This window comes from Hyla sarda, chromosome 3 (assembly GCF_029499605.1).
Source record: "Hyla sarda isolate aHylSar1 chromosome 3, aHylSar1.hap1, whole genome shotgun sequence".
NCBI classification, from domain to species: domain Eukaryota; kingdom Metazoa; phylum Chordata; class Amphibia; order Anura; family Hylidae; genus Hyla; species Hyla sarda.
This window is the reverse complement of record NC_079191.1, coordinates 361,552,898-361,566,725: the sequence shown is the minus strand read 5'-3', so window position 1 is coordinate 361,566,725 and position 13,828 is coordinate 361,552,898. Positions and strand designations below refer to the sequence as shown.

The following is a 13,828-nucleotide window of genomic DNA, read 5'->3' as shown; positions in this document are numbered from 1 at the left end:
CCTGTAACCGGTCTCCCTAAGGCTTATATGGACTATGCTGACGTTTTTTGCAAAAAGCAAGCTGAGACTTTACCTCCTCAGAGGCCTTATGACTGTCCTATTGACCTCCTCCCGGGCACTACTCCACCCCGGGGCAGAATTTATCCTCTGTCCGCCCCAGAGACTCTTGCTATGTCTGAATACATCCAGGAAAATTTAAAAAAGGGGTTTATCCGCAAATCCTCCTCTCCTGCCGGAGCTGGATTTTTTTTTGTGTCCAAAAAAGATGGCTCCCTACGTCCTTGCATTGATTACCGCAGACTTAATAAAATCACGGTAAAGAACCGCTACCCCCTACCTCTTATCTCAGAACTCTTTGACCGCCTTCAAGGTGCCCACATCTTTACCAAACTGGACTTAAGAGGTGCTTATAATCTCATCCGCATCAGGGAGGGGGACGAATGGAAAACTGCATTTAACACCAGAGATGGACACTTTGAGTATCTGGTCATGCCCTTTGGCCTGTGCAACGCCCCTGCCGTCTTCCAAGACTTTGTTAATGAAATTTTTCGTGATCTCTTATATTCCTGTGTTGTTGTGTATCTGGACGATATTCTGATTTTTTCTGCCAACTTAGAAGAACACCGCCAGCATGTCCGCATGGTTCTTCAGAGACTTCGAGACAATCAACTTTATGCCAAAATGGAGAAATGTCTGTTTGAATGTCAATCTCTTCCTTTCCTAGGATACTTGGTCTCTGGCCAGGGATTACAAATGGACCCGGATAAACTCTCTGCCGTCTTAGATTGGCCACGCCCCTCCGGACTCCGTGCTATCTCACGTTTTTTGGGGTTCGCCAATTATTATAGACAATTTATTCCACACTTTTCCACTATTGTGGCTCCCATCGTGGCTTTAACCAAGAAGAATGCCAATCCCAAGTCCTGGTCTCCCCAAGCGGAAGACACATTTAAACGGCTCAAGTCTGCCTTTTCTTCTGCTCCCGTGCTCTCCAGACCTGACCCATCTAAACCCTTCCTATTGGAGGTAGATGCCTCCTCAGTGGGAGCTGGAGCTGTCCTTCTACAAAAAAATTCTTCCCGGCATGCTGTTACTTGTGGTTTTTTTTCTAGGACCTTCTCTCCGGCGGAGAGAAACTACTCCATCGGGGATCGAGAACTTCTGGCCATTAAATTGGCACTTGAGGAATGGAGGCATCTGCTGGAGGGATCAAAATTTCCAGTCATCATTTACACCGATCACAAGAATCTCTCCTATCTCCAGTCTGCCCAACGGGTGAACCCTCGCCAGGCCAGGTGGTCGTTGTTCTTTGCCCGTTTTAACTTTGAAATTCATTTTCGCCCTGCCGACAAGAACATTAGGGCCGATGCTCTCTCTCGTTCCTCGGATGCCTCGGAAGTAGAGGTCTCTCCACAACACATCATTCCCCCTGACTGTCTGATCTCCACTTCTCCAGCCTCCATCAGGCAAACTCCTCCTGGGAAGACCTTCGTTTCTCCACGCCAACATCTCGGGATTCTGAAATGGGGTCACTCCTCCCACCTCGCAGGCCATGCGGGCATCAAAAAGTCCTTGCAACTCATCGCTCGTTTCTATTGGTGGTCGACTCTGGAGACGGATGTTGTTGATTTTGTGCGGGCCTGTACTGTCTGTGCCCGGGATAAGACTCCTCGCCAGAAGCCTGCTGGTCTCCTTCATCCTCTACCTGTCCCCGAACAGCCTTGGTCTCTGATTGGTATGGACTTTATTACAGACCTACCCCCATCCCGTGGCAACACTGTTGTTTGGGTGGTCGTTGATCGATTTTCCAAGATGGCACATTTTATTCCTCTTCCTGGTCTTCCTTCAGCGCCTCAGTTGGCAAAACAATTTTTTGTACACATTTTTCGTCTTCACGGTTTACCCACGCAGATCGTCTCGGATAGAGGCGTCCAATTCGTGTCAAAATTCTGGAGGGCTCTCTGTAAACAACTCAAGATTAAATTAAACTTCTCTTCTGCTTATCATCCTCAATCCAATGGGCAAGTAGAAAGAATTAACCAGGTCCTGGGTGACTATTTACGGCATTTTGTTTCCTCCCGCCAGGATGACTGGGCAGATCTTCTACCATGGGCCGAATTCTCATACAACTTCAGAGTCTCTGAATCTTCTGGTAAATCCCCATTTTTCGTGGTGTACGGCCATCACCCTCTTCCCCCCTCCCTACTCCCTTGCCCTCTGGTTTGCCCGCTGTGGATGAAGTGACTCGTGATCTTTCCACCATATGGAAAGAGACCCAAAATTCTCTTTTACAGGCTTCATCTCGCATGAAAAGGTTTGCCGATAAGAAAAGAAGAGCTCCCCCCATTTTTGCTCCCGGAGACAAGGTATGGCTCTCCGCTAAATATGTCCGCTTTCGTGTCCCCAGTTACAAACTGGGACCACGCTATCTTGGTCCTTTCAAAGTCTTGTGCCAGATTAATCCTGTCTCTTACAAACTTCTTCTTCCTCCTTCTCTTCGTATTCCCAATGCCTTTCATGTCTCTCTCCTTAAACCACTCATCATCAACCGTTTCTCTCCCAAACTTGTTTCTCCCACTCCTGTTTCCGGTTCTTCTGACATCTTCTCCGTGAAGGAGATACTGGCCTCCAAGACGGTCAGAGGAAAAAAAATTTTTTTGGTTGATTGGGAGGGCTGTGGTCCTGAAGAGAGATCCTGGGAACCTGAGGACAACATCCTAGACAAAAGTCTGGTCCTCAGGTTCTCAGGCTCCAAGAAGAGGGGGAGACCCAAGGCGGGGGGTACTGTTACGCCGAGCGCTCCGGGTCCCCGCTCCTCCCCGGAGCGCTCGCAACATCCTCGCAACTGCAGCGCCCCGGTCAGATCTGCTGACCGGGTGCGCTGCGATACCGCCTCCAGCCGGGATGCGATTCGCGATGCGGGTGGCGCCCGCTCGCGATGCGCACCCCGGCTCCCGTACCTGACTCGCTCTCCGTCGGTCCTGTCCCGGCGCGCGCGGCCCCGCTCCCTAGGGCGCGCGCGCCGGGTCTCTGCGATTTAAAGGGCCACTGCGCCACTGATTGGCGCAGTTGGCTTAATTAGTGTGTTCACCTGTGCACTCCCTATGTATACCTCACTTCCCCTGCACTCCCTCGCCGGATCTTGTTGCCATTGTGTCAGTGAAAGCGTTTCCTTGTGTGTTCCTAGCCTGTGTTCCAGACCTCCTGCCGTTGCCCCTGACTACGATCCTTGCTGCCTGCCCCGACCTTCTGCTACGTCCGACCTTGCTCTTGTCTACTCCCTTGTACCGCGCCTATCTTCAGCAGTCAGAGAGGTTGAGCCGTTGCTAGTGGATACGACCTGGTTGCTACCGCCGCTGCAAGACCATCCCGCTTTGCGGCGGGCTCTGGTGAATACCAGTAGCAACTTAGAACCGGTCCACTAGCACGGTCCACGCCAATCCCTCTCTGGCACAGAGGATCCACCTCCTGCCAGCCGAATCGTGACAGTGGAGGTACAATGAGGAAGTACATAGAAGGACAATTTTTCCTTATGCAGAACTCCATCCTCCATAGATAAAGGTTCTGTGCAGAATAAGACAGTACAGTCCAGATTTTCTCAGTTGACCGAAGAGATGTACAATGGCTTCAGAAGGCAGGTTACTGGCAGACGATACCTATGTACAAAGGAGGCATCGATAAAGTTTCCTGCGGAACCAGAGTCCAGGAAGGCAAGAACGGATATAGTCTCTTTGGAGTGTAGAGAAAGCTGGACCTTCAAATTTAAGCATGTAGAGGAGGTATTCACACCTAGGGAGGCCTCTCCCACAAACCCTAGGTGCGAGCATTTCCCTCTGACTGTGGACGCAGAGGACAATCTCTGAGGAAATGATCTGCACTGGTGCAATAGAGGCATTCTCAGCTCGTCGGCGAGTTCTTTCCTGCAGGGTCAGAGGAGACCGATCCACCTGCATAGCCACCACTACGGGAGGCAACGTAGAACGTTACTGAGGTTGTTGCAAGACAGGTGCCAGGCGGGGAAAGTGCCGACGTCGTGCAGACTCCCTTTCTTGATGTAGTTACTCACGTCGTTCAGAGAAACGAATATCAATCCGAGATGAGTGTATGTAAGTGTATGAGTTCATTCAGGGTAGAAGGCAATTCCCGGGCAGCAAGGATAGAAAGTCCTCTCTTGAAAGGGGCGCAAAGGGCTTCATTGTTCCAAGATAACTCCGATGCCAGGGTACGGAATCAGATGGCATGCCCGCCCACGGAGGAGTTGCCCTGAGAAAGACTCAGCAAAGCCGTTTCAGCGGAAGAAGCTTGTGCAAGTTCTTCAAAGACACCTCAGAATTTAGAGAGAAAAGCCTGGAGATTAGTTGTGAGTGGATCACTGCGATCCCATAGCGGGGTTGCCCAGACCAGGGCCCTTCCAGTTAAGAGACTAACGACAAAGGCCAACTTTGCTCGTTCCGTAGGGAACTGTTCTGCCATAAGTTCTATGTGCATGGAGCACTGTGTCACGAAACCACGGCAAGACTTGGGATCCCCCTCATACTTCTCAGGGAGAGACAAACAGAGCTTAGATCCTGAGGTGACTGCAGGAGCGAGAGACATCACTGGAGCAGGAGGAGGCTGGCTGCTGCGGTTGTTGTTGAGCAGAAAGCAACTGCTGCATCATTGTGGACAATTGGGTAAACTGTTGTGCCTGCTGGGCCAACTGCTGCGACTGGAGAGCCACGATAGAGACAAGGTCCAGATTATCAGGCAGAGGAACCCCAGTGGGATCCATGGCCGGATCTTGCTGTAACACCACTGGATGTGGATCCTCCAACCTGTGTGGCAGATGACACGGGCCGTATTGGGGAGCAGAGTCTAAGGTGCCGCTGGTCTTCACCAGAGCCCACCGCAAGGCAGGATGGGCTTTCTGCAGCAGGCAACACCCAGGTCGCTACCCTTGATATGACTCGACCACACAGGTAACTGGGCAAGACAAGTTGCAGGAGAATGAGACAGAGGCATAGTCGGGCAGGCGGCAAAGGTGCGTAGTTAAATAACATAACAGAAGGGTCAAAATACACGGGCAAGGCAAACAGACAATTGGGAACGCTTAATCTCAGGCTAGGGGCACTGAAGATCCGGCAGGGAGGAAAGGGCAGAGCTGCCTTATATAATTTTGGCATAAGGACCAGGCACCAATCAGTGGTGCACTGGCCCTTTAAATTTCTTGTAGCCCCCATCTCCTAGGGCATGCACGCGCCGGGAAGCAGAGGCCAGAGCGGAGGCCGGTGAGAAGCTGATGGCGATTCACATGCGGGCTCGTCCCGCGATGCAAACCGCGGCCCGGACATGAGAGCAGGGAGGTGAGCACTTATGGAAAGAGCGCTCACAATAACAATTAAGAAGACCCATACCCCCTTTCTCGATTGGAGGGTTCAAATAACAACTTTTAGGTCAAACTTGTTTTTGACCCTAAATCAATACATTTATCTTCTTCTCTAGTTCCCCAATTTTTTTTTTATCCCCAATCCGGTGCGATTGGCAATAAAAATCCTTTTAACTAGTGCCAGTTTATCTGCCATATACTACCCCAATCCATTCCATATTTTACATTTTACTTATTGTCTCCACTAGAGGGATTGGATTTAATTTACCAAAGTCTTTTATATTTCTAGACACCCTTACCCCTAAGTATTTAAAGCTATCCGACGGGGTCAACATTTTTACCTTTCCAATTGGGGTTTCTATTCTATTGTCCAAGGGGAGTAGACATGACTTATCCCAATTTGTACTGAATCCTGAATAACAACCAAACTCCTCCACCTCCCTTATTACCCTTGGGACATTCTGAATCGGGTCTCTAATAAACAATACCACATCATCCGCATAGAGGAGAATTTTTTTTCCTTCCCCTTTCAGTCTGAAACCTTCAAAACACTTATTGTCCCTTAATCGTCGCCCCCCCCCCCCCCCCAATGGTTCCAAGAAAAGTGCAAACACCATGGAGGACAAGGGACACTCTTGTCTAGTTCCCCTCCCCAATTGAAAACTTTCTGTCAATTATCCATTAATAGGTATCCTAGCCGTGGGTGAACTATAAATGGTTTGGACCCCTCGCATAAATTCTTTCTCCAAATTAAATGCTTTCAATACTTTAAATGCTTTATTCGTGTTGAGAGACAGGATGGAGCGGGCCCCTCCTTTTCTATCTGTATATTGCAAAATAATCTTTTTACATTACCATACATATGAACTTTAGGAAGGCAAAGTTTGATCAACTCAGAGAAGCCCTTAACAATCTTAAATTCTCACTGTAAAAAGTATATTACCTTATGGGAATAAAATGGTCAGAAATAAAAGAAAACCAATATCGATGAATAAAAATGTTAAGGGGTCAATAAACAACAAAAATAAAGCATTTAAACTACTAAAACAGGACGACAGTGAAGAAGCATTTAAAAGCTATAGAGAAAATGTAAAATATGTAGCAGATCAGTGCTTGCAGTGTAATAGCCACTAGGGGGGCTATAACACTGCAAAAAAAAGTGTGAAAAAAAAGTTACTAAAGATCATTTAACCCCTTTCCTATTAAAAGTAAGAATCATCCCCCTTTTCCCATTAAAAAAAAACTTGTGTAAATAAAATAAACATATATGGTATCGCTGCATGCGGAAATATATAGTTAATTAAACCGCACGGTCAATTGTGTATGCGCAAAAAAATTCCAAAGTCCGAAATAGCGTATTTTTGGTCACTTTTTATATTATGAAAAAATTTATAAAAAGCGATCAAAAAATCCAATCAATATAATAATGATACCGATAAAAACGTCAGATCACAGCGCAAAAAATTAGCCCTCATACCGGCCCGTAAAAATAAAAAAGTTATAGGGGTCAGAAGATGACAATTTTAAACATATAAATTTTCCTGCATTAAATTATGATTTTTTTTAGAATTAATACAAAATCAAACCTATATAAGTAGGGTATCATTTTAACTGTATGGACCTACAGAATAAAGATAAGATGTAATTTTTACCGAAAAATGCACTGCTTAGAAACGGAAGCCCCCAATATTTCCAAAAGCATTTTTTCTTCAAGTTTGTCGCACAATGAATTTTTTTTCCGCTTCGCCGTGGATATTTTGGTAAAATGACTAAAGTCACTGCAAAGCAGAATTGGTGTCGCAAAAATTAAGGCATAATTTTAGAATTTTAGGTGCAAAATTTCAAGCGTTCTGATTTTTAGAAGGCGATGAGGAAAAAATTTTAATGCAAATACGGAAAAACCCTGCGTCCTTAAAGGGTTAATATTCAAGGGCTCTATAGTAACAAGGACTGTTCCCCAGGACTGGCGCATGGCAAATGTGGTGCCATTATTTAAAAAGGGGTCAAAAGGTGACCAGGGAATTTAAGGCCTGTTAGTTTAACCTCCGTTGTATGTAATTTGTTTGAGGGTTTACTAAGAGATGCTATTTTGGAATATCTTGATAAAAATAAATGTATGACACCATATCAGCATGGCTTTATGAGGGATTGATCCTGTCAAACTAACCTGATCAGCTTTTATGAGGAGGTGAGCTCCAGACTGGACCAGGGGGAATTGCTGGATGTCGTTTATCTGGATTTTTCCAAAGCATTTGATATGGTGCCACATAAAACATTGGTGCATAAAATGAAAATTCTTGGACTGGGGGAGAATGTGTGTAAGTGGGTAAGTAACTGGCTTAGTGATAGGAAACAGAGAGTGGTTATTAATGGTACTTATTCTGATTGGGTGACTGTTACTAGTGGGGTACCACAGGGGTCAGTCTTGGGTCCTGTTCTATCTATCGATCTATATATATAAAACTCAATGTATGTATGTATGTGTGTATGTTCCAGCATCACGTCCAAACGACTGAAGATATTTTTTTATCCCTGTTTCAGCACAGTTTTTGCAGATTGTAAACGGATTAAAAACGGTTTAAAAAAAAATCCCATTCATGTCAATGGGATTTTTTTACAATCCGTTTACATCCGTGTGCACCCGTTTGCACTCTTTTCCGTTTTTTTCATGGAAGAAAAAAACGGCACATGCAGTATTTTTTCTTCCATGAAAAAAACAGAAGAAAACACGGACATCATAATTTTAACAATGAAGTCTATGGCAAACGGATGAACCTTTTAATGTCATCCGTTTGCACCCGGGTTTAAAATATCAGTAATTACATCTGAGCATGCTCAGAAGAGGTGACATCGGCAGACTCCTACAGTGTTGTGGGACTACTACTACTCTCATCATGGAAACAAGTCTGTTGCATGATGGGAGTAGTAATTCCCTGGCTGAGGGAGTCTGCCGGTGGCTGGGGGCACTACATTAGTGTTTGTACTACTATCCCCATCATGGATCAGACTCTGTTCCATGATGGGGGTTGTAGTAGAGGGGCTGAGGGATTGATCGCACCGGGTCTCACTTCTGAGACCCGTTCCGATCAGAAGTTATTAAGCAGGGGAGCGGGCAGCATGGTCCGCAACCCTGCGATCACCGATGTATTTTAATTTCACTCTTAAATTCCCCACGGGGAGCTCTGAATGGCCAGTACCGAGGAGCCAATCAGGGCTCCCTGCGGGGATTTTAAAATGGACAATATATATTAAAAGAGCTGTGGGGGGCAAGATATATAGCGCTATATATCTAGCCCCCCAGCGCATTTATAAAGATATAACCCCCGCCAGCGCAAAAATATATACCCCCACAGTATATATATATATATGTGTGACCCCCCACCAGTGCATTTATAATGTAACCCCTGCCTGCGTCTTTATAATTATATACCCCCCGCCAGCGCAATTATCAATATATACCCACCGCCAGCGCATTTATGTGACCCCTCCACTGGCGCATATGTCATTAATGCAGCGCTATCTGTGAATAGTATTTTACTCGCAGAGCATCGCACCAGCCGCTGCCGCGCACGATGCTGCTGATAGAATATTATTCATACATCGCGCTGCAGGGGAATACTATATAGAAGTGCTGTGGGGGCCAGATAATACTATATAATATGCCCCTGCAGGCTGCAGCGCAATGTATGAATAGTATTCTATCAGCAGCATCGCGCCGCAGCGGCTGGTGCGATGCTCTGCGAGTAAAATACTATTCACAGATAGCGCTGTATTAATGACATATGCGCCAGCGGCGGGTCACATAAATGCGCTGGCGGGGGGTATATATTGATAATATATAATATTTAATATATAATATACTTGCATGGGACTTGAAACAAAAACCCATCTTTTATATAAGGGTGTAGGTAAGGGTTAATTTAACTATCATATCTTTTTATTTGACATAAGTAATATGTGTACCAGGTATTGAAATATCTCCAGCCGTACAGAAGTTATGTGGGAACATACATTTCCCATTGATTTACATGGGACTTTAAGCAAAAACCCCGACCCTCACAAATAGGGTTAGTTAAGGGTAAAATTAACTATCCTATATTTTAAGTGGACATATAAGTAACATGTGACCAAGTATTATCGAAATATCTCCAGCCGTTTGGAAGTGGGACTTTAAACAAAAACCCTGTCCCTGGCAAATTGGGGTGAGTAAGGGTTAAATCACCTATCCTATGTTTGTTGTTGACATATAAGTAACATGTGTGCCAAGTTTCATGTTAATATCTTTAGCGGTTTGGACGTGATGCTGGAACATACACACATACATACATACATACATATATACATACACATACACACACACATTGGGGGACATATATCAAAGATGCATAGATACATATGCATAGAGATATGATACATTAGATGCAAAGAGGTGTGATATACTGGATGCACCAATAATTAGCATCCAGAATAAACAGATAAACACACACCTCCGCACCATAAATTGTCTCCTCATATTGATGCCACCTCCACGTTGGGTCATTCAGCCACTATATGGTCTCCTCACACTGATGCCACCTCCAGCCTCTGTCCTTGTGCTGCTCTGCGGCAGTGATTCTAATAGTGATGCCTCTGATCTGCATGTCATACTTAATAACAATAATATTTCAGTAACCCAGCACACTCCCTATGCGTGTTACAGCAAGGCAAAGTGTTCTACACCCCTATTGAGGCTCTCTGTAGGCCAGAAATAGAAGTTTTTAATAGCGATTCGCCGCAAATAAATTCGGATCGAAACAAATTTTTTCAGAAAATTCGGCAAATCAGCTGGATCAAATTTTTCTAAAATTCGCTCATCTCTAATAGGAAATTTTGCGATTGTCCATTTGACCATCACCTGTATATTACTTCTACAGAGACAGCTAATAAAATGCTAATTCCAACGTAAACTTATATTTTATTTTACTAATGTTTTTTATTAAGCACGAACCATTCAGATGTGTAAGTCTTTATTTCTAATGATTATCTCCTATTTTTAGCACTGTTCTTAGGAACAATAAACCCGAAGATGAACCTGTATTTACATTTTCTGCTAAGAATACTACAGGACAAAATGTCATGTATAGAATTGTGGCTGGTAATGACAAAGGCAAGTATGATCATTTATCATCATTTTAGTCCTATAAATCAGTAATTAAGAAATTGATTTACTTGTACATAGGATTGGATCTTAATAGGAATGTCCCATTTAAAAAAAAAAAAAAAAAGCACATTCTTAATTCTGATGCCATAGAGATATGTTAAAAGATAGTATTTGTGAAGATCTATGTAATGGTACCCCAACACGTAATCAGAACAAAGGGGTTTTGTCAGAGCGTGGCACACTTTGAGTTTTGGGCTCAAAAAGAGAAATTTTAAACTGATTAAATACGATATCCAATTTTGCAAAAAAATTTTTTGAAAACATGTTGTAAAACAACAAAAATAATCTTTACTTACCTCTCTGATCCCACAGTGCTCCTGTGTATAATCTCTGGCAGGCACCCCAGTCTGTCTTTACTAGCTCCAGCACATGCCTGCTGCAGCCAATCAGTGGCCTTACTTCAACCTATAACAGGCAGACAGGGAAAGCGTGATTAGAATGAGGCCTACGACAGATTGAAAGGGGTTTTCTGGGACTTTTGATTGATGACCTCTCCACAGGATACTGATTGGTCGTGGTGCCAACACCCTGCACCCTTGCCAATCAGCATTTTGTTGCCACTGTGAACGGGGTTGGAAGCCTTGCACTGGTTATTGTATAGGGGTTCACTTCTTTGGGAGGCAAGCTGCAGTTTCTCAACGCCAACACTAAACAACGAATGGCGTAGAGCTACTGGCCCAGTTTACTGTATACTGCAGGTCGCTGAACAGGTGATCAGCAGGGTTGCCAGCTGTCGACATCCTGCTGATCAGCAATGATTGGTTTATCCTGTGGATAGGCCATCAATCAAAAAGTCCTGGAAATAATAGCACCAAGTTTAAAGGGGTACTCTGGGGCAATAAAACGTATCCCCTCCTGGGGTCCAGCTCAAGCCATCACTGAAGCCCATCTCTGAAGGTATGGGCCAGAGCGCATCAGGGCAGAGGTTGAACTCTTTGCGATCAGAAATGTATCCCCTATCCTGTAGACGGGATACATTTTATTTCCCTAGAGTACCCCTTTAACCGCTTAAGGACATAGCTCATTATGAACTTAACCTGTTGGGGAAGGAGGGTGTACCTGTACGCCCTTCGCCCACTCCCTTTCTATAACGCGGTGCCACAGCGTGGCCCCGCATCATAGCGGGTCGGGCCTGGCCTCTAACAATGGCCGGGACTCGTGGCTAATAGCGCACGGCACTGATCGCGGTATCTCCTGTTTGACTTTTCTGTTTATTCACTACAAATCCCACAATTCCATTATCCCTCCCTCCCACACATCAGCCACCCCACCCATTGAAACATAAATGAGCTGCATCCATTCAAAAGACCTGTGGTTTTCAATCAGGGTGCCTACAGCTGTTGCATTAGTTTCAGATTGATCTCTCTACCACCAAGCGATCGCTCCACCCATTGAAGCAGACAGGCTCCCTGTCATCAGCTGACTCAGTCAGGTCTCCGCCGCATTGCAACCTGGGAAAAATATGAGACAACAGTCATTTTGTATGCTGGTAAAAATTAATATTGGAGTGAAAATCACAGAAGAATTGTGAGAACCCCCCCCCCCCCCCAAATGCCATCATTTTGGAAACAACACCCCTCAAGGAACTTAGAACTTAGAGTGAATATTTACACCTCACAGGTGTTTTGAACAGTGGGCCGTAAAATGACAAAATAGTTTTTTTTTTTTTTAACAAAAATGCCGGTGTTACCCCAAATTTTTCATTTGCACAAAGGCTAATAGGAGAAAATGCTCACCAAATTTTGTAACCTCATTGCTTCTGAGTATGGAAATACCCTATATGTGGACGTAAAATGCTGTGCAGGCGCACTACAGGGCTCAAGGGTCATGAAGCTATGTTTGCATTTGAGGCCTATGGCATATCAGTAGCTGACGGTTACATACATTCAGAGGAAAATAACAAAAAAACACCCACATGTGACCCTATTACAGACAGTACCACCCCTTGGGGAAGGTGTATATGGGTGACTTGACATTTGGAACGGACGGGTGTTCCCGAAATTTATTTTCCATGAATGGATGAAGTGTACTATGGGGAAAATGAAAATTACAGTTTTACTACTGATATGCCAATTATGTTCCCAGAATGATGACCCAGAGCATATCCAAAAGTAAAAAATATTGAGTGGTGGTGTCCTTTCGTATCCCCCTCTTGTGACACACTCTGCATTTGTGACACTTTTTTCAGGGATCGTCCCTTCTTTCCAGTGTGGGGGACCTCACCAGTTCCTTGGGAACTCCGGCCTGCTCTTTCCCGGTCACCAGAGATCAGGACCTTTGGGATTTCTTCTTGGAACTGGAGGAATGTCCCTGTGTTGCCAGCATACTGTGACAGTACAAAAGAGTTGTACATGGCAACCTGTACCAAGTAGACCGCAACTTTTTTGTACCATGCCTGGATTTTTCGTATGGCGTTGTATGGCTCGAGGACTTGATCAGAGAGATCAACTCCCCCCATATACTGATTGTAGTCCAGAATACAATTGGGCCTCGCACAGGGACAGGTGAGCTTCCGTTAACATGAATTGTGGTCCGCATAAGGACATCCCTCTTATCCTTATACCTGACCAGCAACAGGTTTTCATGGGTAAGGGCACAAGACTCACCCTTGGGCATAGGTGTCTGGAGAAAATTTAGAGGGAGGCCTCTCTGGTTCTTCGGCACGGTCCCACAAGCAGACGTGGATCTGGCAGCAAGGAATGTGAACAGAGGGATGCTGGTATAAAAGTTTTCCATGTACACGTGGTAACCCTTATACAGCAATGGATGCACAAGGTCCCAAAAGAGTTTCCCGCTAACACCCAGAGTGGGGGACATTCTGGGGGTTCAATACGGGAATGCTTCTTACTGAAAAAAAATAATAACATTGATCTCTATGGGAGAACGACGCTGATTCCGCCTGAAAGAAAGAGCATGTTCTTTCTTCAAGCGGAACAAGCTTCCTCGTCAGAATTCTGCTTGAGGAAATTCCTCAGTGTGAACTGAGGGGCAGAAATTCTGTACAACATACATACAAAAAACATACAAAATTTGGCCTCAAAGTTATCTATGACCAGCCTCACTTTGTAAAGCCAGTCATAGGCAGGATCATAGGACCATACTGTAGAGTGGGGTCTGGTAGAGGATGTCCCCACTCCAGTACTGCCTGACACTTGGTTTTTTGACTAGACCCATATGCGGCACGAGGCCTCAAAATATCCTCATTTCAGCTTAATCTATGGCGTGCCATCCATTGGGCCTAGCCAAAAGCGAATCTGGGTTGT

At 45.1% G+C, this 13,828-nt stretch overlaps 1 protein-coding gene across 1 annotated transcript in view; it reads left to right on the top strand.

The window, feature by feature from the left end:
- Window positions 1-13,828, top strand: part of LOC130361069 (protocadherin Fat 4-like) — a 157,407-nt gene that overhangs the window by 60,810 nt on the left and 82,769 nt on the right. Inside the window, exon 28 of the mRNA XM_056563632.1 lies at window positions 10,402-10,511. Within this exon, the coding sequence (XP_056419607.1) occupies window positions 10,402-10,511 (110 nt within the window). The remainder of the gene's footprint in view (window positions 1-10,401; window positions 10,512-13,828) is intronic.